This window comes from Arvicola amphibius, chromosome 7 (assembly GCF_903992535.2).
Source record: "Arvicola amphibius chromosome 7, mArvAmp1.2, whole genome shotgun sequence".
NCBI lineage: Eukaryota > Metazoa > Chordata > Mammalia > Rodentia > Cricetidae > Arvicola > Arvicola amphibius.
This window is the reverse complement of record NC_052053.1, coordinates 56,542,584-56,568,227: the sequence shown is the minus strand read 5'-3', so window position 1 is coordinate 56,568,227 and position 25,644 is coordinate 56,542,584. Positions and strand designations below refer to the sequence as shown.

The window sequence follows — 25,644 nt, the reverse complement described above, 5'->3', positions numbered from 1 at the left end:
ACTCTAGTTTCAGAGGATCTAACATCCTCTTCTGGCCTCTGTTGGTACAGACATCCGTGCAGGAAAAATACATGTATACATATACACATACATACATACTTACATACATATATACATATTTTTAAAGTGGCTTTCCATTATGAAAATTATCAGTGAGGGCATGTGGGGTCTGGAGGGGAGCAGAGCTGGCATTTTTTGGCCCAGCAAATAGCTAAAAAGCTGCCCATCTGCTCTCTGTCAGAATATGTTAGGAGTGCATCTGGATTGCTGCCCCAGAGCCTCAGCTCCAGGCAGGTCATGTGGTCGTCTCCACGACAACTCCAGGAGCGCTGGAAACTGCTGCACTTGGAGCCAGATGCTGCTCTGCACATGTGGTCTAATTAGCTGGGGTTCCCTGCCTCCTCTGCCACCCACCCCTCCCAGCACAACCACCTTTTCCTTTTTCCTGCCTCCCTCCTTCCCCTGTTGTCCTGGCACTGTGCAGGGAGCTAGAGATTTTGGGGGGAATCTGACATCCCTGTCCGTGAGGAAGATTCCTGTTGGGGTTGCTGACAGGCGTCTAGGTAAGGCCATGACTAGACACAAATGCTCTTGCAACGAAGACCTTGGGTGCTCAGGACCCACAAGAGGTCCAGCAAAGGCCATGACAAGTGTCCCTGGTCAGTTAGACCTTTGAGTTAGGCCTTGAAAGGCATGAAGAATTCCCAGCAGAAGATGTGGCACATGCAAGAGCAGGAGTCAATGGAACCTGCTAGTGAGTTGTAGTTTGCTCTGGTTATTGGAGCACAGAGTACTTGAGGAATGAGGAGCTGTGGCTGGCAAGCAGGCTTCTCTTGCCCCTCTGAACTTCACTTGGTGCTGAAGGCACTGGTGGCTGCTGTGGAATGAGGCTCTGAGTAAACAAAATCCCTTCAGGAAGTTCCTGGAAATTCTACCTAGAACTCTTTCTTAGCTGGGTAGAAAATGCTTGGGAAGGAATAGTAAGAACATGCTAAGAAGGGATGTTTTGTGTCTTTTGAGCCGGCATCTACCATCTTGAATTACCAGCTCTCAAGAAAGTGTGCCCAGTGAGGGAGGAGCCACAGTCACCCACCCATTCATGATGTGCTTGCACAGCCTAGACACAGTTCCTACTGCTTCCTGCCCCTACCCACTCTCTGCTCACACTTTCCTCCTACTCCACCTGGCCCAGCCCTGCCTCTTGGAGGTACTTTGCTTTCATATCACCTTTTTACCTTATAGCCCTTCCTATGCTTTCCAGGCAACAAGATCATAGGTATTTGCTGAAGGGAGAGTACTGGAGTGCCTACCTCAAACATGATGGCCAACCTCAAAGGAGAGCCGTGAAGGACATTACTGGTCCCTTGCATATGCTCGTAGGTAAGAGCACTTTAACAAACATGCCATTTAAGATAGCGGATATGAAGGACACCTGAAAAAACAGGCGTAGAGGCTCTCTTGCTTCTCTCCTTCTTGAGTTTTGGCCTGCACTGAGCCTTTCTGAGCCTGAGGGCCCAAGTCATCCAAACGCAGCACCCAGAAACACTGTACTCATTAACTGTAGTTAATGTAGTGACCATAGTACATATTCTTGCTGCAAACTGCCCAGTACCAGAGGCATCCAGTACAGTCAGTTTCCCTTTCACTCCCCTGTTGATTTGATCAAATACAATTGAGGCTGAGCAGGACAGTGGAAAGCACAGGTTCAGATAGATGGGGCTTGGTTTTCTCTTCTGAAAAACCAAGGCATTGAGAGGAGCTGCCTTGCCATGTTGTTGTTATATAGTTTAAAGTAAACAGTGTACATGGAAGGTTTAAGATTCCATCACAGTTGTCCTTACAATCCTCCTTTTCCTTACTGGAGAAATTCTACATGGTCCAGGAAAAGCCATACCTTTTCTGTGGGTGTGGTCTGAGCACTGGTGCCATATCAACTAAAGGGATATGTATTCAGTTTCTGATTCTAGGACATAAAGCAAGGAAGGATACCACTAGTAAAGTGGGGGCAGGCTGTCTGAGGTCCTAGCCGGCTGCTTGAGTGGTGAGCAGTATGGCCCATCCAGGTGTACAGGCTTGTTTATGAAGCACTGTGGGGCTCCTGCTGCCACACACTCGCCTGCCAACTGCAGGTGTTGGGAAGGCCTAGCTAAAAATACTGCAAACATGGGTTTAATGTCACCCAGCAGAGACTAATGATTGTTTTAAGTAAATATTAATTATGATTTACCCAGACAGTGCCAGAGTGGCACACACACTTCAGTGTCTACACATGTAGTGAAGCAATCGTTTAGGGAAATGACTTCTGATGCCACTCCACTGGGAAGTTCAAGGGCTTGCAGGCTCTGACTGCCTGTGGAATCCTGGTTGAAATAACTGGCGGTGTCTTGATAAGCAGTTAGCAAGAATTTCCTTTTGTGACAGAGGGTTTCCCCTGGACCATTCTACTTATCAAAATTTCCCATAAACACTATCACAGTGCTGTAGAGAACCCAGATTTGCTTTAAGGCCCAGAATGCTGGTAGGCAGATCTTGAGTAAGTGTGGCCTCAAGAGTTTACTTGTTCGGTCAGCTGATCTGCAATGATGCTCTAAGGACCCCATGTTCTCTTGGTCAAGCTGCAGGCTCTCATACTTCTGTTTCCTCACTTGGGGGGGAAATTAACATTTGCTTATCACTTAGAAGTTTTGGCCCATGCACATTCACCCAGGGAAGCTTTGTTCACACACTCTTAAGCCATGGCTTGGCCTCCACACAGCTACTCATATAATTTTGAAATACTGCAATCCTGGGTAGGTTCTCACAAGGTCTTTTACAGCTCTAGGCTAGGGAGATACAGAAAGATTCAGCCCTACCCAAGGTCTGTTGGGAAGCCACAGGTTCTGGCTTCCTGGAACCTGCCTTGAACTCCTGGCTCTTGTCACCATGCACCAAATCCCTTCAGTGATGGTTCTGAGAGGAGGGAGCACTACATTTAACCCTTTGAGACCTGGATGGACTGCATGCTGCAGAAACTGTTATGGTCACATTACTAAGCCTTCAAAAGGCCTTTAGGGCTGGTCAGGGGCATAAGCATCCAGGCAATGGGGTGAAAGACTGTGCCTGGGGATATATGGTATTTGGACTTTTGGCCATCTCCCTGCCCATGGAATAAAGATGAGCTTGGATGCTAGAAAAAGGCAGCTCCTCTCACAATGTGGTGAGCAGCACCTAACCTTTGAAAATATCAAATCACTACAACCATCCTTTATTACTAATAATGATGACAATAATGATAATGATAATAGATTTAGTGAGAGCCTGCTAGTCATATTCCAACAGTATTTATTCTAGTTACCAGTATGAATGCTTTTGGGGGAAGGATTCCAAGGTCTTCTTATGCTGAAATGCATAAGATACAGTGCATTCATACATGCATAATATAAGTTTTCTTTTCTTCAGTGCTGGGAGTTAATACATACTAGGTGAAGAATCCACCGCCAAGCCACATTTCCAACAGAGCATGTGACAAGGCATGGATATGGAAATGTCACAGGTAATCTACATGGCAGGTATGCAGGTAATCTACATGGCAGGTATGTAGGTTTTCACTGAAACATTTTTGCCTGTACGTTAGAGAAAAGACTTACTTTTGTGTGTTGTGTCTTCTAATTTTCATTATGAAATTCTTGGGGGAAAAGCCCACAGGATGACAGTAATTGCCAGAACTTCAGCAGGGGAAGTGTGATAGCAGAACAGGTATCACAATTGAGGGAAGGCCACACATGGCATTATGCTAATCTAATTTATTTATTGCTAATGCAGTGAGTTAGTTATTGGGTCAGCAAGAGACTCAGCACTTAGCCACTTGCTGTCAACTCTGATGATCTGAATTTGATCCCTGGGACCTACATGGTGGAAAGAGAAAACTGACTCTAGTAAGCTATCTTCTGACCTCCACCCAAAATGATTGCAATTTTTAAAAGAGAGTTACAAACTATTTATTAGGTATCTACTATGAGTCAGGCCTTATGTAAGAACTGCAATGGTCAGGACAAAGCCAGTCTAGTTTCCTTTCTCCTAGAATGTGGGCAACCACCCAAGTAAACAGTGTTTTTGACAGACATGAGAGGGTGCCTGGAGATCCAGAAATAAAGTTCTGAAATGTCTAGCACCTTTGCCCAAGTCCCTGTAACAAGCAGGTGGGGATGGGTTCCCAATCAGGCAAGTCTAATCTTGTCTCTGTCACCTGCTACCCTTCAAAAGGTCATCAACATCCTCAGTCCTCATTTGTTCTTGATGAAAGGAGCAGGTATGAAAACTGACACCTGAAGATCATTTTCCAATCACATCCTCATCATTCTTCTCAATCCTGCCCATCATCAGCTGAATCCCAGAACACTGTAAAAAGCAGTGGCTGTGATGTCAGCTCTTTTAATGACACTTTCACCTTTTAAGGTGGTTGCTTTATTGACTGAATACACCTCTGGAAGAGGACACTGGAATTCCTGAACTTGCAGCCCATTTGGCCAGGAGGCTGGGAGCCCAGAGGTGGGAGTTAAGGCTGAGTGCCTTGCCTTCCCCTCCCTCTGGCCTTGGTTAGTCTGGAAGGAAGAAAAGAGAAGGTGCCCAAAGGAAGGGTGTGGGCGCCAGTGTTTGGTCTGGATGGTTTCATGACCTCCCTCTAGAAGCTGCCACATGGTAGGTAACTGGTAGGTTGGCAGGAAACTATCAAAAGACCATCCCAAGAAAGCCTAGAAAGAGCTTTATTTAGAAGTGATGACTGGGGAAGGCAGAAATCAGCAACATTAATTTTACTGGCGATATATTGCCTGGTTTCAGGATAGAAGCTCCCAAGCCTCCAAGTAGGAGCTGGTATTTGGGGCTTAAAAACACTGAACACTCTTGCTTTTTAGAAGACATACAAGGTAACAACTGCTCCTGGAGATGGGCTATCTTGCACACCAAGGCTCTTACCCCGAGGCCCTCCTGATTCTGCCTGACTGTCCCGGTCCGCTCCAGGACTCTTCCTTGGCTGCCTGAGTAGCCACAAGTGCCCTCCTCTCTGGGGTGCTTGCTTCTGCTCCTGCTGTCTCCTTATCTGAGAGGGGCTTTGAATATCACTTCAGCTTAAGTTCTACCCTGCCTTTGTGACAAGCTCTGAGGCTGTTTTTTTTAGGGTACGCCAGCACCCCATCCCCCTCCCCCGCCACCCACCATGTCCTTCCTCCTGCAAACCTGAAGCCTCCATTCTTGCTAGCTCTCTCAGCTTCCTGTAAGCTGTACCCCATGCTGTGCTAGAGTCCCTTACTCCAGTTCACACTATTCCCTTGGTTTGGAAAGCCCTTCCTCTTTTCTGTATCAGGTTAAGCACTCTTCATCTTACAAATTAAGTTTAGCATCATGGCCTCCACATGTCCTTTTCCCCACAGCTGCACTGGGTCTTCCTTGAGCTCTCATGGTATCACATCAGGTACTTGTCTATTCCTATTTTCCCTCAAGGACATGAGCTCTTCATTTATGGGGTGAACCATCTCACTGGGTCCAGCGCTCCCTTGCTTAGCACATGACTTGGCCTACAAAGCAGGACTGAACACAAGGTGTGTTGAATGAACTGCCCATTCTCTTTTATGGGAGGGAGTCTTATGAAATGAAGTGGCTTTCAGTAGAGTGAAAGAACACCAACAGAGTTTACAGGAGACCCACATGGTCCCTGAATTGTTCTTCTAGCAGACGGTGTCCCAGCAAGGCTGTAATTACAGACATGAGCACACACACATGCACACATCACTTTAAAATTTTCACAGAATGCATTTAACACGGATTTTTTTCTTATTGGAAACCTGTTTACAATCTTGTCCACTGTCAGTCTTAAATATCACTCTCTAGAAAGATGGCTTCTGCCAGGAGGAATTTATTTTCAAATTGAATCACAGCATGTTCATGCAGGGAAGCACCTCTTTTGAATCTCCAAATTGGAGGGAAATCAGGGAAGAAGAAAAAGTGAGGTGATTAGAATCTGCAGAGGCTGATTCAGGAGGAAGAATTATGAGGCTAAAATATGTGTGGTTGAGCTAAACAGCAGCTATTAGTGGTGGAGATGGAGGGGGTGGGGTGGCAACCAGAAACTTACCAGAGTGATGAGCAGGCACAAGAGTGGGAACAAGAAACAGGGCCAAGAGAGCAACATGGTGGGGACAAACTGACCCCACAGAAGGCACATGGACGCTTTCTTGCTATCTTCCCGGGGCAGGGGAGCTGGGTGCTATTGACAATGGCTTCTCTAACCTCTGCCCAGCGGCCATCACTATTTCTGCTCTAAAGGGACTCAGCTGTGATTCTGTGATAAGCACAGGACAGTGGGTCAGGTTCTGTCAGTCACTCTACTACTAGATGGTCAGTCACTTCGTTCAGGCTTATGACAGGCATTCTCTTCTCTACTACTTAGGGGTGAAATGATCCAAGAAGGCCTTGTGCAGGTGGATCTCTTATGTTGAATGGATTCTGGTTTTTTTTTTTTTTATGGTGGCTTTGGAATGCATCATCAACTTTTAGGACATGGAACTCAGACATTGTTTTTATTTTGTTTTTAGAGACAGGATATTACTTATAGCTGAGGCTAGCCTGTAACTCACTATGTAGCACCAGGCTGGCTTTGAACTCTTAGCAATTCTCCTGCCTCAGGCTTCCTAGTGTTGGGATTATGGATGTGAGCCACAATGTCTGTTTCACTATCTTTATTATTATTTCTTAAACAAACATTCTAGACAATGTCCAGTCTCATCCCCTTGGCCTGGTAAGCATGTACTCATGCTCAATGGCCCAGGCTTTGGGAAGCCTACTGCACATCTGCAAGCGAGGGGAGATGTCATAGTCTTTCAGTCTTTCTTTCACTACTTTAGTAGGCAGGTGCTCAGAGCCTATCTAGACCAGGATGGGTCTAGAGGAAGCCAATCTATCTTATGGACAGACGCAGAGTTACCACCTGTGATCTGCTGGGAAAGCTTGCATGTACCAACGGCAGTTCTGGGAGATGCAAAAACCTCCTCGGGAAAATGACATATGTCCAAAGTGGAGAGTAAGCTAAGTGGCATGGAGGAAAAGAAAGGACATGAGATGGCCAGAATGGCCAGGACACAAAGAGCAGAATATGGACATAGGTCACAGGGGAACATGGAGCCGCCATTCTAAGGCATCAGGGACTCTAACAGTTGGGTGGCCATGGAGGAGGTGGGGCTACAGATGGCTACAGCTTGGAAGGATATCCTCTGGCCTCTGCTCTGCTAAGAAGGCAAGGTAGAAGCAGGGTTCCTGTTCAGCAGGCTGCCTGGGGAACCTGATAAGTGGGTGGAAAAGCAATGGAATCTAAAGTAATTTTAGGAGCCTGGATCCAGCAGAATGACCATCTCACTTGTTAGGCAAGAGCCCTACAGGGATGAGTAGGAGCATGAGATTCACTGGTACTGCCTCCTTCCCAAGTCCAGCAGAGGTCTGGGCAGGGATTATGTTTGAGGCATGGAAGAATCCTCAAGAGTAAAGAATGACACTCAGAAGTATTCCATAGGGGCAAGAGGATCATGTCATGTTGTCTTCTGAACTCATTTGTCCACTGCCTGGAGACCCCCAGGTTGTCCTACAAGAACACAGTGAACAAATATTTCTCCAGAACAGCCTGAACCTCACAGACTGTCTCTTCCTGGAAAGCATAGGGTCCCACATGGCCTGGGGACTCAGATTATGGCTAGCCTAATGCTCACATCTAGCTCTGCCGGAGCCTGACCTATGACCCCTGTTGGGACTGATGTTCCCATGGGGTATTCTATGGGTTGGGCTGAGGCTTCTGGTTCTCTTACTTACTACCAAGTACAGTGGGAGAGACAGGAGTTTGCCTTGTGTGGAATGGGTCTCCTGTGGCTGTTGAGAAGATCCGGTGGGTATATGAAGTACCTGCCTCAGGACCAGACATGGCACAGGGACCTGGGGCTGGCAGGGCTTCTGTCCTTCTTCATGACACATTTTTCCTCAATAAAAAAGTAATCATGCTTATCACTTAGGACTAAGTACCAAAGTGGCTAGTGTCTTCTATCAATGGTTGTCACATCCAGTAAGTGCTATGAAATATTACACTTACACATTTACAATATGACATCTGGTCAGAGTGACTTGTTTCTGTCTGAGTTGGCATCTCTGGTCTCTTGGAAGCCTGCATTCCTATCTTAAAAGTTTCACATACAGAATCCAAGAAGCCCATGCAAGGAAACACTAGTTGTTGTGTTCCAAGCCATTTAGTGAGTGGCCATCTAGCAGGCCACAAAGTGAAAGGGAGAGAGAGGAGTCTGGACTGTAATCTCATTCCCTGGCATGGACAGCTTAGGAAGAACCCACAAACCTCTCTATCGAATGAAGGACACTGCCCTTGCATGAGTGCTCTGTGGTCATCAGGACATGTGCATGGGCACCATGCAGACTTCTTCCAGGAAGCTGATATTCTCCCTGCCTTCACTGTGACAACCCTCCAGTGACCAACATTTCTTGAGCATGGTCTCTGTACAGGCTGCTGTACTATGTACTAGAAAGGCGCAGTGGACAGAAGCACAGTCTTGACTGTGAGGGTCTCCCTGTCTGAGCCCTGCTCACGTCACCTTCCCACCTCACCTTACAGCACACTCCAGCTACTAGCATTCATGGTGAGTGACCGACAGGGCAGGCTCTAGCCTATCATGGTTCATTTGCCTGACTGCGAATCCTGCCCCTCCGTATGTCACAGCATCTTGCACTAGCCTCACTACAGGTTCTCAGTATATGTTACAGTGTGACAGGAGCCCAGTGAAAGAGGGGTAGAGGCCACAGACCTGCCTCACTTTCTCTACTTCCACCTCAGTCCCAGCAGGTGATGATTCCATGCCCGTAGTCTTCTACCCCTTTTGAAACTCAGAGCTGATCATGCCTACAGAAAACTTGCATCTTGAAGCCTAAAGAAGACAAAAGTCAGTGTGAGATAAATGGTGGCTGCTATAATGATCTGTAGTTTCTTGCCTGTGACTGGGAACGCCCTTGAGCAGGAACTGTTCCCTTGCTCCCAGTGTGAGTGCAGGGCTCTGCAGCCTTGAGATGAGCAAGTGTCAACTATTGGGGAAATTGCTTCTCAGAATCAAGCTATTCTGGTGCTGAAAGAGTTAAGCTGTGCAAGTAAGTAAGCAAGCTCCATTTCTGCTCAGCACTATCACTGGGTGTGAGTCACAAGGCTTAGCAGGTGTGGGCAATAATTAAAGGCTTCAGCAATCTACCTGGGCAAGGTATTTTTGCCTCTTATTCCAAAGAGGAAATGCTCTCTATGGAGAGCAGAGGAGCTCATTAATGAGACTAATTAGGTGGAAAGGGGGTAGAGGCTGGCATCAGCTGCAGCTCGGAGGAGCGAATCATTAAGCTCTGTAATCTCCTCTGTGGAGCAGAGGCAGACGAGGCTCAGGATGTGTAGGGGCTCCCACACCCGAGAATCCAAGCACATGCTTTGGAGGGCTGAAGGGCCTCACCCAGCCCCTGCCATGTTCAGCTGGGAGACCCTGGCTTCTCTACCCCCTCTAACACACACACACACACACACACACACACGCACACGCACACGCACACGCACACGCACACACACACACACACACACACACAGAGCGCAAGCCAGCATGGGACCTGGGAAGACTCTCTTCCAAGTGCTCCCACCTCTGAGGTTCATGAGCTGGTTTACATCAGGACTCCATGAGCATTAGAAACTGATCAAAGAGTCTTCTTAAGCTTCCACATGTGGAGGATAAGCTCTAATGTCTATGCTCCCAGTTTTTCAAGCCACCACCCTGTTAAGCCAAGTCCAGGGACTGAGTTTCTTTATGACTCTCCTCCTTGGTCTGGGGACAAGATGCTGCTGACTTCCCTACTGCCATGTCAGTGGTTGCACACCCAGGTATCACCAGTTCGCAGGCTGTGCTGGATGCATGGGGAACTAATGAGTGGGTGGGAGTGGTTGGAACAGGCAGATTTGGGAGCTGCCACTTTTTGCTGTTCAACTTCAGCCAAGCTACTCTTGATGCTCTAAAGTTCTCACTTTAAGAGGACAGAAGGTGATTTTGTGGAGAGACGGAGAGCGAACGGTTGTGCACCGCCCGCCCGCTGGAGCTTCGGTCTCGGCCCGGACCCGCAGTAGGAGCGGCCGCCTCTTCCTCCTCCGTGAGATTTTTTTGATCTTCAGCTACATTTCAGCTTTGTGAGTAACCTTACCAACAAAGGAGATGGCTAGCAACGTTACCAACAAGACAGATCCTCGATCTATGAATTCCCGTGTGTTCATTGGGAATCTCAATACTCTTGTGGTCAAGAAGTCTGATGTGGAGGCAATCTTTTCAAAGTATGGCAAAATTGTGGGTTGCTCTGTGCATAAGGGCTTTGCCTTTGTCCAATATGTTAACGAAAGAAATGCCCGGGCAGCTGTAGCTGGAGAGGATGGCAGAATGATTGCTGGCCAGGTTTTAGATATTAATCTGGCTGCAGAGCCAAAAGTGAACCGCGGGAAAGCAGGTGTGAAACGATCTGCAGCGGAGATGTACGGTTCCTCATTTGATTTGGACTATGACTTTCAACGGGATTATTATGACAGGATGTACAGTTACCCAGCACGTGTTTCTCCTCCTCCTCCTATTGCTCGAGCAGTGGTGCCTTCTAAACGCCAGCGTGTTTCTGGAAACACCTCTCGAAGGGGCAAAAGTGGATTCAATTCGAACAGTGGACAACAGGGCTCTTCTTCCAAATCCGGAAAATTGAAAGGTGATGACCTTCAGGCCATTAAGAAGGAGCTGACTCAAATAAAACAAAAAGTGGATTCTCTGCTGGAAAGCCTGGAAAAAATTGAAAAAGAACAAAGCAAAAAAGCAGTAGAGTTGAAGAACGAGAAGTCGGAGGAGGAGCAGAGCAGTGCCTCTGTGAAGAAAGACGAGACGAACGTCAAGATGGAGTCTGAGGCGGGTGCTGACGACTCTGCCGAGGAGGGCGACCTGCTGGACGACGACGACAATGAGGACCGAGAGGATGACCAGCTGGAGCTGATCAAGAACGATGAAAAAGAAGCAGAGGAAGGAGAGGATGACAGAGACAGCGCCAATGGGGGAGGATGACTCCTAAGCACATAGCGGAGTTTAGAGATCTTATCCCCTTATCCATTTTACCTGGCGCTTGTGAGAGATGGAAGTAACACCAGGTCCTCTCCCCTAGTGTCCTCAGCACATTCTCACTGTTCACCCTCTCCCCCTCCTGTGTTCATTGATTCATATTTGCCTTGCACCTAGTTCCATTCTCACTCCCTTTGATGCTCCTTAGTAGTTTTGTTAAGTCTTACTCTGTAAGTTTTGCTTTTAATTTTGATACCTCTTTGACTTAACAATAAAAAGATGTATTTTTTTTGTTTTTTTTTTTTTAAAAAAAGAGGACAGAAGGTGATCAAGTGTGCAAGAAAGAGAGAACCATCTAACGAAGGGACTTGCTGTCAGTCAATGTGAGTTCAAACTATGGAGGAGACGCTGAGCATCAGGAAAGTGGGCAACTAATTCCAAAGAAGTCCCCCACATGGGGTTTGAGGGAGCCAAAGAGTGATGTGTCCTTGAGTAAGGCCTGTGAGACATGGAGCTCACCAATGGCTGGCACAATGAGGGCACCTGCATTGTTTATACAGCATGTTGCCCGCCTTTGGGCTCCACCACTTCCCCTGCCTGAGAGGCAAGGAAGGAAGCAGCTGGCCAGTACCCTGCCCTGGAGATTATTAAAGTACTCTTTCACCTGAACCTGCAGCCACAGCCCCACAGAAACCTTTCAGTCATTTGACACCAATGAAGCTGCACATGTTCAATCAGCCAGTTCTAGTACACATCAGTACCTATCCTCTCTGGCCCTCAACCCTCTGAGTACTGTTGACTGCCACTGTTCACATCTTGTGTCCATTTCACTCCACTGTGGATTCTAACTGTGGCTCCAGTGTGAAATGAACCCTTTGGCTCATGTGTCTGAACACATGGTCTCTAACAGGTGTGACTGTTTTACAAGGTTATGAACCATCAGAGGTGGACCCTTGATGGAGGAAGTGGGTTGGGGCAGGGCAATGCCCTGAGGTTGATAGTTTGGTTCCAGTTCCAGACAGGAACTACTCTCCGCATTCTGACAACAGACACAGTGTGACCAGCGTTTTGCAGTCATTACTTCCCCAACATGATAGATGGTACTCTTCACACTGTAGCCAAAATAAATCCTCTTGTCAGCTGCTTCAAGTATTTGGGAACAGAAAAGAGGAAGCTAACTAATAAAGCAACAAAGCTCACTTTTCCCATTGGGACCAACAAGGAGACTCCATCCTCTGGTTACAGTGGCTGGCTCAGTGTTATGTTTGACTATGAAGATCTAGCATATCTTCTGCAAACTGACGTACAAAAACTTCTGCAAACACAAACACAGATGCCAGAGATTCTCTTCAGGCTCAAGGACTACAAAGACCCTTCTCCCTTGATTGCAGAACAAGATGATGTTTAAAAACAAAACAAATGGGTAAAGAAAAGCAAAGTCAAACAATGGCCAACCAATGAGAGGCTAGAATAGAACTATTTGAGCTCTCAGATCCAGCCATGTTGGAAGAAAGAGACAGCTTGGACTTCTCAGGAAGAGACAGAAGACCCCTTTTGTCAGTTTCTATGGGGTTTCTACTATCTATAACTAAGAAAAGGAGGGTTTGAGGGTTCAGTTAAACCTGAGGCCTGCCAGCCAACCCACAGCTTGTCTATTTATACCCAGTATTACGGCTGCTACTACCCTAATAGGAGTCAAGGCCACAGTTCTTGGCTATTTTCTCACTGAACAGCAGGCATTCAGAAGGCAGGACCTCTGAATGAACACAGGTAGCTTTCTTGAATGGAAATGATCTTGGGATACTTTGTAGCCCATTTTTCAAAGATCTCTTGGGGTGTTCCTAACGTTTTTCTGGGTCAGCACAGAACCATCAAAATATAAACACATGCATATCTTGTGAAATCATAGTTTTAACAAAATAATTTAAGAAAAGGGATAGGGGACCAAAAGATCACTTAGGCTGTGTAAGCACCAAGACCCCTGAAGAGTGCTTAATTACTGATACCCTTGGCTTTATGTTTTCCACATACATTACCACCCCATATTGTAGTATGAAAAAAAAAGACTGAGGCTCAGAGAAGATCAAAGAAGCTGCCTTCAACCATACAGTTTGGTAAATTCTTTTCTAGCCTCCAGGACTTAGCTCAAGTGCCTCCATGGGCATGCCTGCCTGCCCAGAATCCCCAACATATAAAGGGCCAATGTTTCCACAGGGAATCTCGATGGTTGGAAGGTGAGATGCAACCATTAGATGGGCTCTCAAGTCAGGTGCTAATGCTAATACTCCATGGTTTCATGTTCCAAAGCTTTAGTTTCCTGTGGAAAATTGTGATCTGAAAACACTGCATGGAAGATTCCAGGAACAAACAATCCATAAGTTTTAGAATGTGTGTTGCACAAGAAAATCATGTGCTCATCCCATTCTATCTTACCCACAATGCAAATCACCTTTTTCCAATGTATCCATATTGTATAGGCTACCTGCCCATTAGTCACTTAGCTGTTTTCTGAAATTCTGTTGTGGTGTTGCAGAGGATGTGTTCAAATACCTAACATATATCACTTCATCTTACTGTGCAGGTACATCACCTCACATCACAAGAAGGGTGAGCGGACTACCACCAATTGTTTCTGGAGAAGCATGATCATCATACAGCCTTTAGTATAGTGTTAGTTATATCTGTTCTACATTATTACTAGTTTTCACTCATTTCTTCTGTGTCTAATTTAGATATTAAGCATTGTCATAGGTATACATGTATATGAAGAAAACACATGGAGTTCATACTACCTTGTATGAACTAGGGGTGCTGAATAGAGGGTGAATACTGAGTTTCTCATTCATTCCAGATCCCACCTGCTAGCACAGTGATTGGCTCAGGGCAGAGCTGTGGGTGCACACTCATGATTCACACTGCTTCTACAATAAGCCTGACTATGCTTTTCCTCCCACCACCCTCATGACTGCTGGCGCCTCTGGGGCTAGGTTGGATAGCAGCAGTGGTTACAAGACCAGAGGAAGCATGAACAATGGTAATAAATATGTAAAATCCAGAATTCATTATCTCTAGCTAATTCTAAATGCAACAGACATGTCATCCTCTGAGACAGAGTCCAGTGGAGTCTGGTAGCAGCAATTTAGAAAGTTAGTCCAAACTGTTCAGTCCAATCCACAAACCATCCTCCTCTTGGTGACAGGATACCCACAAAGCTCACTGCTCTCTAGTCATTCTGTGGTCAAGGGGCCACCCATAGCCTGCCTCTGTGGTAAATTCACAAAGATCATTTCTGAGGTCCCTGAGAGATCTTCAAATGACACTGGATGAGACCCTCTGGACACAAATCTGAAACCTCACAGAGAAGAAGCTACAGTTCTCTTAAAGACAGTTAACAGGACCTATTACTATACAGTAAAACACCCTTGGGGATGGGGGATGCACTCTGTGAGCATGAGCCAGAGCTCAAGTAAGTATCCTTCACACTTGAAAACAGACCACTTCATGTGGCACCTGCCTTCATCTATTATCCCCAAAGAAAGAGGGCGAGCGCCTGCAGAGGCACTGGGGAGACTAGCTAATGCTTACAATTTGGCCAGGCAGGAGGTCTGCTGAGGCTCTCCTCTCTAACCTCCATGCTCAAAACAGCTCCTATGGTGAAGGCTTCAAAGGTAGACAAATGAAAAGAGATTTCCCTTTTGCCCTGTGCCTGTGAGAGAATGTCTTTCTGTTCCCTGTCTCACACACGCTCATGTGTGTGCACCCACACAGGCCTTTGCAGGAGAGACCCAAGGGTTGGAAAGAAGGGACTGTGTTTGAGACAAAAGATGAAGGTCACACATTGGATCTGATGTTAGAGGTCTGGATCTGTTGCTCAGACTTCCTAGGATTAAAGGAGATAGAGGGCAAAAAGCAGTGCATTGTGAGGGCACACACAGGACACATGACCTGTTGCGAATGCTAGCTATAACCAGATGATATGGGTAGGTTCTCCATCGGCCTCAGAAGCAGCCAGAGAAATGACTCAAAAGGCACTGGACTAGGCCCCCAACCTTTACCTAAGTCCCCTAACTTCTCCCCTACTGATTCTACCCTTGTGTATGAGCTCCACAGTTCTTTTCCATGTGGTACTAAAGAGTCCAGCTAAGTCTTGTTCTTGTTAGTACAAAGGGGAAGACTGATTATTATAAGTCACTAGTATTTTAATAAAAATTAGTTCATTTGTATCTAGAAGCAGTGATGAACAACAGTCACGTCAAATTTTGTGTTTTTTTTTCTATTCACCTTACCCCTTCTTCTTTTTTGAGGTAGGGCCTTAGAATATACTGCAGTTTGTCTTCAAAGTACTTGAACTCTTATTTTTTGAGATTTTATTTAGTGTGTGTGTGTGTGTGTGTGTGTGTGTGTGTGTGTGTATTGCCTGCACATATATCTGGGTACCATGTGCATGCAGTACCTTCAGAAGCCAGAAGAGAGCATCAGACACCCTGGGACTGGAATCACAGACAGTTGCATAACATCATGTAGGTGCTGAGAAATGAACCCAGGTCCTCTGGAGGGGTAGCGAGTGTTCTTAACCATTGAGCCATCTCTCCAGCCCTAGATTTGAACTCTTGATCTTCCTGCCTCAGCTTCCTGGGTTCTAGGATTACAGACATGTGATACCACACGTAGCTTCGCTTCTCTCTTTTTGGTGGTGCTGGGGATTATATCAGGACCTCATGATTATATACTAAACACACTTTACCATTGTGCTGCAGACATCCCAGTTCTTGTCCTCCTTTTTCTAGTTAAGTGGTCAGGCAGCTTGAGGGTGGAGCTCAGGCTGAGAAGGGGTCTACCTCAAATACAGCAGAGTGTTAGTGAGACACCTGAAAACAGTCTCCTTGTGGGCTGAATGACCATGGCTGATGGGTGTGTGGAGGGCTGAAGTTAACATGATGGAAGAGGGGCTTTGTATGTAATAGAACCCTCTACCTGTTTCTATCCCACCATCGTCATGAACAGTGACCTAAGTAAAAAACAGAGAAAAATTCTGGTCAAATTTGTAATGAAGTTCATTAGCAGAAAGATTAAAAATTCTCAGGAGACTGGAACAACTAGCTGAAACTAATAAGTTGAGATGTCTATGTGATAAATGTAAACTCCTATACTTAGAATAAGAAAAAGTCAACTTCAGAAGCTCCTAGTGAAGGTCAGCTTGTGTTAAAGCACTTTATCTGCAAGGTGTGAGAGGGAGGTCTCATGTTCAGTGCATACTCAGCAAGGGCCAGTGTGCAATATCTTTAAGAAGAGCAATGAAGGACAGTCACTGGAGTAAGGGGACAGAAGGCCTTGGGCAGCATTCAAGTACAGTAAAGTCCAACAGAAATATGTAAATAAAGGGGCTGAACAGATGACTTAGTGGTTAAGAACATCTGCTACTCTTGCAGAGAACCTGGGTTTGGTTCCTATCACCCACATGACAATTCACAACTGTCTATAATGCCAGTTCCAGGAAATCTGACACCCTTTTCAGGCTCCACATGAACCTGTACCCACAGAGTACACAAACAGACAAGCAGGCAGGCACACATACACAAATAAAATTTAAAATATTTAACTATCTGAAAGGAGGTGGTATAACGCCTGCGATCTCAGCAATGAGAAGGCTGAGGCAGAAAGACTAATGTGAGTTTGAGGCCAACGTGAGACCTTGTCTCCAACAAACAACAACAAAAGAAGGGAAATTAGTTCTAATATATTTTATTTTACCCATTACAAATCATTACGTACTAACAACTCAACAGGTAGCTGACACAGAAAATTGAGTTTTGGGGCTGGAGAGATGGCTCAGAGGTTAAGAACACCAGCTGCTCTTCCAGAGGTCCTGAGTTCAATTCCCAGCAACCACATGGTGCCTCTCACAACCATCTGTAATGAGATCTGGTGCCCTCTTCTGTCATGCAGGCATACACACTGGCAGAACACTGTTTACATAATAAACAAATAAATCTTAAAAAAGGAAAATTGAGTTTGTATACACCCCCCCCCATTAAATATTAGAAACTGGTGTGCATTTCACCCTAGAGGCCATCCCCACCTGGACTAATCACATTTTAAAAGCTTTGTAGCCATATACAGAGCTACTGTTTGGGGCCTAGAATGCTAGAGTAGAAACTGGACTCAATCTGGCAAGCTTGCTCTGGATACCACCTCTGGAACATGTGGTGTCTGGAGGAGGGACAGGGATCAACTAGAGTCACCAAGGACAGATGATGAAGATGGTAGTCTGCTGCCATTGCTGGGACAGCCAAAACAATGATACTGGCGCTGTGAGCATTACACAAGGCTAGAGGATGAAAGCTGTGTTATTTTAGAGTAAGTCTTCCTGGTACCAGATACAGTGTATAAGTAGAAGCCAGAGGATAAAATGCTGACAGGAAACGAACATCCTCTGAGGTTCCTATTAACTAAAGATTAACAGAAGGGCTCAAGGCTTTCAGATACTAAGTGTAACCATGAAGTAACCAGAGGGCTTCTCTCTGAAGACTCCTCCCAGCATTCTCGGGCTGGACACCTGTGGATTCCCACTACCTCATGTCTTTGAGGAGCTTGCAAGTGAACGTGCTGAATAAATGGTGTTAACTTGCTGCCTTTGTCCTGAGCAGAACAGTCCTCTGGCCCCTGTCCATTTGAAACTGCGTGTAGGCTTCTCTTGTGTCCCATGCAGAAAGGATCCCCAAAACTGTCCTGTGAACTCTGTAGCCAGAGGGCTTGGTCCAATAAAGCTCTAGGAAAGCCCAGACCTCTCAGACACTATCTGTGATTGTCTCCCCTGTCCCTGAATGTGTGACAGCTGGTTCAGCAACAACAGGCTTCCCATCCACATCCCAACTTGTTCCTATACAACTCCAGATTTGTGTGAGGTTACCACTAGGCTTGTTGGCTGGGTTACTGATCCCATGGGCTGCTTTTGCTCCAGGTAGGAAAGGGTTACATAAGATAGAACATGTTCAAGGGATTGCTCTGAAGCAAGAGATGGTGGTGTACCACTGAGCAGGCCCTCCAGACAGGTTTCTTTTCCCTCCAAATATCCTGGTTTGGAGGGTCCACCCAAAACTTGGTCATGCTTCTCAGGGTGGGGCTATAGACTTCACGTGAGAGCCTGGCACAAAGTAAGGGCAAAAGAGGACTTGGAGTGAGTATGGAACTTACTGGGTAGAAAGACTCACAAAAGAGAGAAGACAATTTCACCTGGGCTACTCAGAACAGAGACTAGGGATGGGTGATTTTGGCAGTCTGCTGAGCTAATTAAAAAGGTTATTCTAGACAAACAGAGAACATGTTGACTGGTTCAGGGTGCGCCTGCTCCAGAGGAGGTGTGGTACTGGGAGGAAATGTGAAGGAAATGAAGAGAAGAGGATCTGGCTCTTGGATGTCAGGTGGAGAACTGAGACACTGTCCCATAGACACAGGTGACTTTTAGTGTGAGATCTGTCAGGAGTAATTGTACATTTTCTTAAATATGTATTTTTTTTTGTTCTGCCTTCATTTTAGTAAAATGAAGCATTGTGGAGCTGGCAAATCATGTCTGCATCCCAAAGACTGCGACATGTGATAATGACCGTGAGGCACAGCTAAGCCTGTTAGCAAGTATGACCAGGGAGCAAGAGCAGGATTGATGCATTACCCTCCGCCATGGGCTCTTTGTTTGAGGATCATTAGGGAGAGAAGCCATTAGAACTGTGCTAGCCTGGTGGCGGGAGGGAACATGTTGAGGAGGGCCATGGTACCCACGGAGAGATTAGTAAATGGAATTCAGAGAAGCAAGCAGAACTCTGCTTATACTATGTGACTCCTGGGGAGGAATGGCCACACCTGTGGCTTCTGCTTCAGAAATGGTGGAGACAGCCACAGACTTGCCAAATTCGGATGAAGGCTGAAGGTAAACACAGGCCTGGGCAGGGAACACATTGTATGACACAGGAAAAGGCAAAACAGTTTTTATCACCCCTATGTCCTAACTGTGGGCAATGGGAGAGTGAGGTAGGAACTCCATTTCCTCAGTGTCCACCCCCACTATTTTGCTTGGTCTCTCATCTCAGTAAACATCCAGACTTCTGAGAGATAGTGGTGGTGAGAGAACCTATCAGAATGCTAATGTGGGTTACTCAGAGTATGGCACCACACACCAGGCGTCTCTCACTTGTTCATTCTCATGGGTGTCTGACTCCTTTGTCCTAAAGATGCTCATAAAATGCCCATTCCAGGCAGTCCAAGCCTTAAACTGCTTGGTTCAAGTTTGGTACTTCTCAAGTGTTTATACATCTTGAAGAAATTTAGTTTAGGTCACAGATTTGACTTGGGAATCTAGAGTTGACACTTTGGCCAGTAGTACCCTAAAAGGGCTGAAGAAGCCCTGGAGAGGCATGTGAAGGGGACTGAGGTTCAGAAAGTGAGGCAGTGCACCCAATGGGCCTGACTGTCCCACCATCACTTTCTCAGTGGCTTCCAGCTCTGCCCCGACAGCAATATGGAAAAACAGCAGACTTCTTAGGGGGTAAGGTAGATAATCTGTTTCTGGGAGTCTACAACATGATCTTGGGGTTTCTGGGGGACCTCTTCCCAGGTACTCAGACCTGGAAGACAGGGATGTGGGCAAGCGGTCAGAAGAGGCTTGATGTTCCCTAGAATATGGCAGGGTACACTGCTCTGCATGAGCCAGAGGTTACAAATAAGAGTCTGGAACTGTCCCTTTGTCACTCCCTAGCTCCGACCTTTCTGCTTTCTTAGGGCAACTAACGTTTTATATCAGCTATCCAATGGAACTGAAACAGTGAGAAACAGTGGGCCCTGGAGTTGATCTAACAGGAGTTTAACTATTGGGTTAGTCCTTCACAGCAGCCGAGGGTCCTGCACATATAAACGCACTTCTTACCACTGGTTCTCAACCTTCCTAATGCTGTACCCTTTAATACAGTTCCTCATGTTGTGGTGACCCCCAACCACAAAATTATTTTGTTGCTACTTCATAACTGTTATTTTGCAACTATTTAAATAATAATCTAAATATCTGATATGCAGGATATCTGGTATGCAACAACCTCATAGGGGTCTTGGCCCACAGGTTGAGAACTGATGCCTTAGATAAAACTGGATCTATCAAGTAGTCAGCGTGTGAGGGGTATCTTTCAGTTGCACAGATAAGACAACTGAGGTCACATGACTTGGGGAGGGGGGAGTTGACATAGTTTAGAAGAAGTCAGGTCTAAGGCTGAAATCCAGAACTCCTGACAAGGAATTCCAAACCTCTGGGGAGCTTTGGCCAAACTGGCTTAAGGTAATAGAGAAGTATGTCCTCAGGGTGCAGCTAAGAATGGCCTCAGCTGGCTCAGTAAGCTACAGTCACCCAATTGACAGCCTGGCAAGCCATTTCTAGTCCTGCCCTCTGCCAGAAGTCCTGTTCAATCTTGTATTTAGAGAACTCCTACTCATCACACAGCACCCATTTATCGCCTCTGACATCTCAGCCTTCCCCACTTTGTATTTCTCTTACCCATCTATTATTAATTCCATTTCATTTTTTTAAATGTCTGTTTCTCTAACAGGGTTTGAGGATCTTGGAACTAAGGGCTGTGTCTTACTCCCCCCCAACCCTTTTTTTAAATCCTCAGGAATGAACAGCACTAATCATACATGAGGCAAGGGTTGGGAGAGCAAGAAACAGTCTCAGGAGAGTTAACTTCCTTAAGACATCTCTTCTTTACATGCTCAGACATTCACATGGTCCACATGATTGTCTCAACAGCACAGACAAAGGCATCCTTTCCTTCTCAAATGTAAATATGGGCCGAGGATGTAGCTCAGTAAGAGGAACACTTGCCTAGAATGCCTGAAGACCTGGGCTCCCATATCCAGCATCATATAAACCAGGCATGGTGATGCATACCTATAATCCCAGTGTGTGTGTGTGTGTGTGTGTGTGTGTGTGTGTGTGTGTGTGTGTAGACAGGAAGATCAAAAATTCAGGGTCACACTCAACCAAATAGGAGTTTAAATCAGACTGGATATATGAGACACTGTTCCTCCCTCCAAATAAATAAATACATAAGTAAAATAAAAAAATCCATGGGTGCTTAAAGTCACCACTCTCTTCTATCAAGGGAGGAAGCTGAAGAAAAGGGCAATGGGAAAATTACCAGCTCTATATGATCTGAGACCACAAAAGCCCACAGATGGTTGGAAGCACAGATTCAATGCAATGCCCATCAAAATCCCAGCAAAATTTTTAAAAGACCTCGAAAGAACGGTATTCAACTTCATATAGAAAAGTAAAAAACTCAGGATAGCCAAAACAATCCTGAACAATAAAAGAACTTCTGAGGCATCACAATCCCTGACTTCAAACTCTACTACAGAGCTACAGTACTGAAAACAGCCTGGTACTGGCATAAAAACAGACAGGAGGACCAATGGAACTGAATAGAAGACCCGGATATCCATCCACACATCTTCGAACACCTGATTTTTGACAAGGAAGCAAAAATTATCAAATGGAAAAAAGCATATTTAACAAGTAGTGCTGGCATAACTGGATATCAACATGTAGAAGAATGAAAATAGACCCATATCTATCACCATGCACAAAACTCAAGTCCAAATGGATCAAAGACCTCAACATAAAGCCAGTTACACTGAACCTTATAGAAGAGAAAATGGCACAGGGAACTACTCTCTAAATATAACCCCAGCAGCACAGACACTAAGAGAAACAATTAATAAATGGGACCTCCTAAAACTGAAAACCTTCTGTAAAGCGAAGGACACGGTCAACAAGACAAAACGACAGCCTACAGAATGGGAAAAGATCTTCACTAATCCCACATCAGACAGAGGTCTGATCTCCAAAATATACAAAGAACTCAAGAAATTGGATACCAAATGAACACATAATCCAATAAAAAAAATTGGAATACAGACCTAAATAGAGAACTCTTAACAGAGGAATCTAAAATGGCTGAAAGACACTTAAGGAAATGTTCAACATCCTTAGTCATCAGAGAAATGCAAATCAAAACAACTCTGAGATTCCATCTTACACCTGAAAAAATGGCCAAGGTCAAAAACACTGATGACAACTTATGCTGGAGAGGTTGTGGGGAAAAGGGAACACTTCTGCATTGCTGGTGGGAATGCAAGCTGTTATAACCCCTTTGGATGTCAGTCTGGCAATTTCTCAGAAAATTAGGAAACAACCTTCCTCAAGACCCAGTAATACCCCTTTTGGGTATATATCCAAAGGATGCTCAATTGGGTCACAAGGACATGTGCTCAACTATGTTCATAGCAGCTTGCTTTGTCATAGCCAGAATCTGGAAACAACCTAAGTGCCCCTCGACTGAAGAATGGATAAGGAAAATGTGGTACATTTACACAATGGAGTACTATACAGCATCTTGAATTTTGCAGGAAAATGGATGGAGCTAGAAAACATTATTTTGAGTGAGGTAACCCAGACACAGAAAGACAATTATCACATGTATTCACTCATAGGTGGTTTTTAAACATAAAGCAAAGAAATCCAGCCTACAAACCACAATCCCAGAGAACTTAGACAACAATGAGGACACTAAGAGAGACTTACATAGATCTAATCTACATGGGAAGTAGAAAGTAGAAAAAGAGAAGATCTCCTGGATAAATTGGGAACATGGGGACCTTGGGGGAAGGTTGAAGGGGGAAGAGGAGAGGCGGGGGGGGGGGAGTAGAGAAAAATGTAGAGCTCAATAAATATATATAAAAAAAGATGGCCGGAAGCGCAGTTGTTAGAGACTCTGGTGGTTCTAGCTCATCTCTTCCAACTTCTCATACTGAACTATCTTCATGACCTGCGACAAGTTTGGAGAGTGATTATCTGAGGCTCTTAAAGCGCTATTTTTCTATTGTTTTAATGGCTCCAATAAGGGCACCATTGTTCCTCAGTGGTATACACGCTTCATTCTAGTAATTAGCTGTCATAGAGGACCCGACAGCAGCCTAATGTTGTCCGCTCCAATCATATTAATGAAATGCAATCCATTCAGATGTCCTCAATGCATATCTGTAATTGCATTAAGCAGAGAGACTGGGGACATCAGGATCAAACTTCAGTCTCTGAGCAGAGCGTTACTATCAAGCACATTAATCCATTACTTCTTCAGAATTTGACAGCCAATTAATATACCAGGCATTCATACACCAGGCGAAGGATTGATGTCCTTGTCACAATTTTTTTTTTTTTTTTTAGGAAAAAAAAAACATTAAAATGACTATCCTCAGAAATGTCAAAGTAAATGTTGGGTGTAATGTTTCTAATCAAAATCAATTGTTCAAAGGTGGAAAGGTAAAAAGAAAACTTCAGGGAGCATTGTCATCACTTCCAAAGATGGAAGTTTAAAGTCTGAAAAGCCACACTGCTTTTCCTGATATTTTAAGAAGAACAAAATAGCTAAAATAGTCGGTATTCAAGTAACAGCCAAATTGAGTGGTTTCTGAGCAGGACATGCCTAGTGTGGAATCTCTCCCCCCCCCCCCCCTTAACACAAACAGGCTTTGATTTTAAGACTCTCACCGGTATTTACAAAAAAGCTTAAAAATATCATGAACAAAAGTTCCATCCTGAGTTCTCACCTAACCTCACAGAACGGGCTTTGTTAATTACCAAAGCTGCCTTCTGCAAATGAGAACTTCTGTATGACTGGGAAAGCAAAGATGAGAGTGCATATCCCTTCAGATCTGCAGATCTGCACAAATGTCTGTGAATCAGACCCATTTGGAAAGACGCTCAGATTAGTGGTGCATTCTGGATGGAAATCCAGTTTAATTAGACACTGCTATTAGGATTCTGTCATCCATGTGCTGGAGCACCCTGAGGGAAAGCTGCCATAGCCCACTCCCTACTCGGAGCCTTGAGCAGGAGCAGTGTCTACCTGTAGCTCATGCTTGATGAGATCACACTGCTGTGGCTATGAGTTTCCCATGAATGGGGCCCAGGGTGTCTCTGTTACCTCCTAACCACTTAGGTGCCACCGAGCCAGGGCCCAGGTGTAGTCAGAGGTGAGTTTCTGTCCTGCTCCATTGCATAGCTGCTTTCTAAATTACCATACAGGAAGCTTGTATCAATTATAAATGTTTGGCTGGTAGCTTACGTTTATTATTAACTAGCTTTTATGCTTAAATTAGCCCATAATTCTTACCTATATTTAGCCACGTGGTTTGGTACTTTTTCTCAGTGATGCATTCTCATCTTACTTCCTCTGTGTCAGGCTGGCAACTCCTGACTCCTCTTTTCCTTTTCCCAGAATTCTTCTAGTCTGCTTGCCCAACCTAAACTTCCTGCCTGGCTACTGGCCAATCAGCATTCTATTAAAGTAATTCAAGTGAAAAATCTTGGCAGTGTACAAGAGAATTATCCACAGCATTTACCCTTTTGTCTAATAAAAAGTAAGTGTTTAACCTTAATATAGTAAAACTATATACAACTAAAATAGTTATTGAGTAAGAATTACAGTAACAATATCCAATCCATTTGGATTTGACAAAATTAGAGAAAATAGTTATCTATCTTGTCTTGATGAGCTTTGTATCTAATTTACTTTCTATTATAACTAAGGAAAACTATAATTATAGCTATCTACTGTTCAACTACATCAAAGACCCCAGAAGGGTAAAATGTTACCTAAAGATAGGGTAATCAGACGGCCTCTGCTGACATCTCTGCTACTTTCTAACCACTTAAGTGCCACTTAGACAGCACTGTTCTCACCTTTGTGAATGGGACTCTCCCACTAGCTGAGTGACAACATTTATTATGCCTTCCTAGAGAACTAGGTTTGGCATGTCGTCTGTAGGTTCTCCATATTCCTTTGTGACAGCTTTTACCTTGCAGCATCGGAGGTGTTTTTCTATACTAAGTGTGGAGCTCGTGTTTACCCTCACCACAGTATCTGGCACTTGGTAGTGACTCTGGAAGGCTTCCTGAATCCAACAAGGTGAATCCTTAAGTCCTTTGTTGTGAACTACCAAGTAGCATCTCTATTCCCATGAGCAGTGTCTAAGAGTGTTGTGGGATCATTATTTAAGTTGTGAAAAGTGAGTGTGTGGAGTCTGTCTTCTGTGGTTAAATGGTGCCTATTTTTAGTTTAATTCCCATAGTCTCACCTCCTTTTCACCTCAAAACAAAACGTCTCATCAAAGGAAGTCCCAGATCTTAGAGAATGCAAAGAACTTTGTATATAAAAGCACAGATACTGCTACAGTTGTCTGCTTGCTGAGAAAGCCTGATGGTCTGAGTTCAGTCCCTCAAAGTCATGGTAGAAAGGAAGAACCAACTTCTAAAAGTTATCCTAACCCTTGCACTCACATCATACACACACAATATGTAAGTTAAAAAAAATTGTAGCTGTCACTTAGACCCCACGCCAGTAGAGAGAAAGGGTGTGATCAATGTACAAAGAGCCTGAAGAGGATACTGGGAAGGTGTTTTCGTATAGGGCTCCTC

The 25,644-nt window shown here is 45.0% G+C and overlaps 2 protein-coding genes across 14 annotated transcripts in view; one reads left to right on the top strand and one right to left on the bottom strand.

Annotated features, from left to right (window-relative positions):
• Dennd1a (DENN domain containing 1A) overlaps positions 1–25,644 on the bottom strand; it is a 533,475-nt gene that overhangs the window by 73,595 nt on the left and 434,236 nt on the right. The window lies entirely within an intron of this gene.
• On the top strand, positions 10,100–11,132 carry LOC119818471 (heterogeneous nuclear ribonucleoproteins C1/C2-like). Its single transcript, XM_038335861.1, has one exon. It carries the CDS (start codon positions 10,254–10,256, stop codon positions 11,130–11,132), a length of 879 nt encoding a protein of 292 aa, XP_038191789.1. The 5' UTR covers positions 10,100–10,253.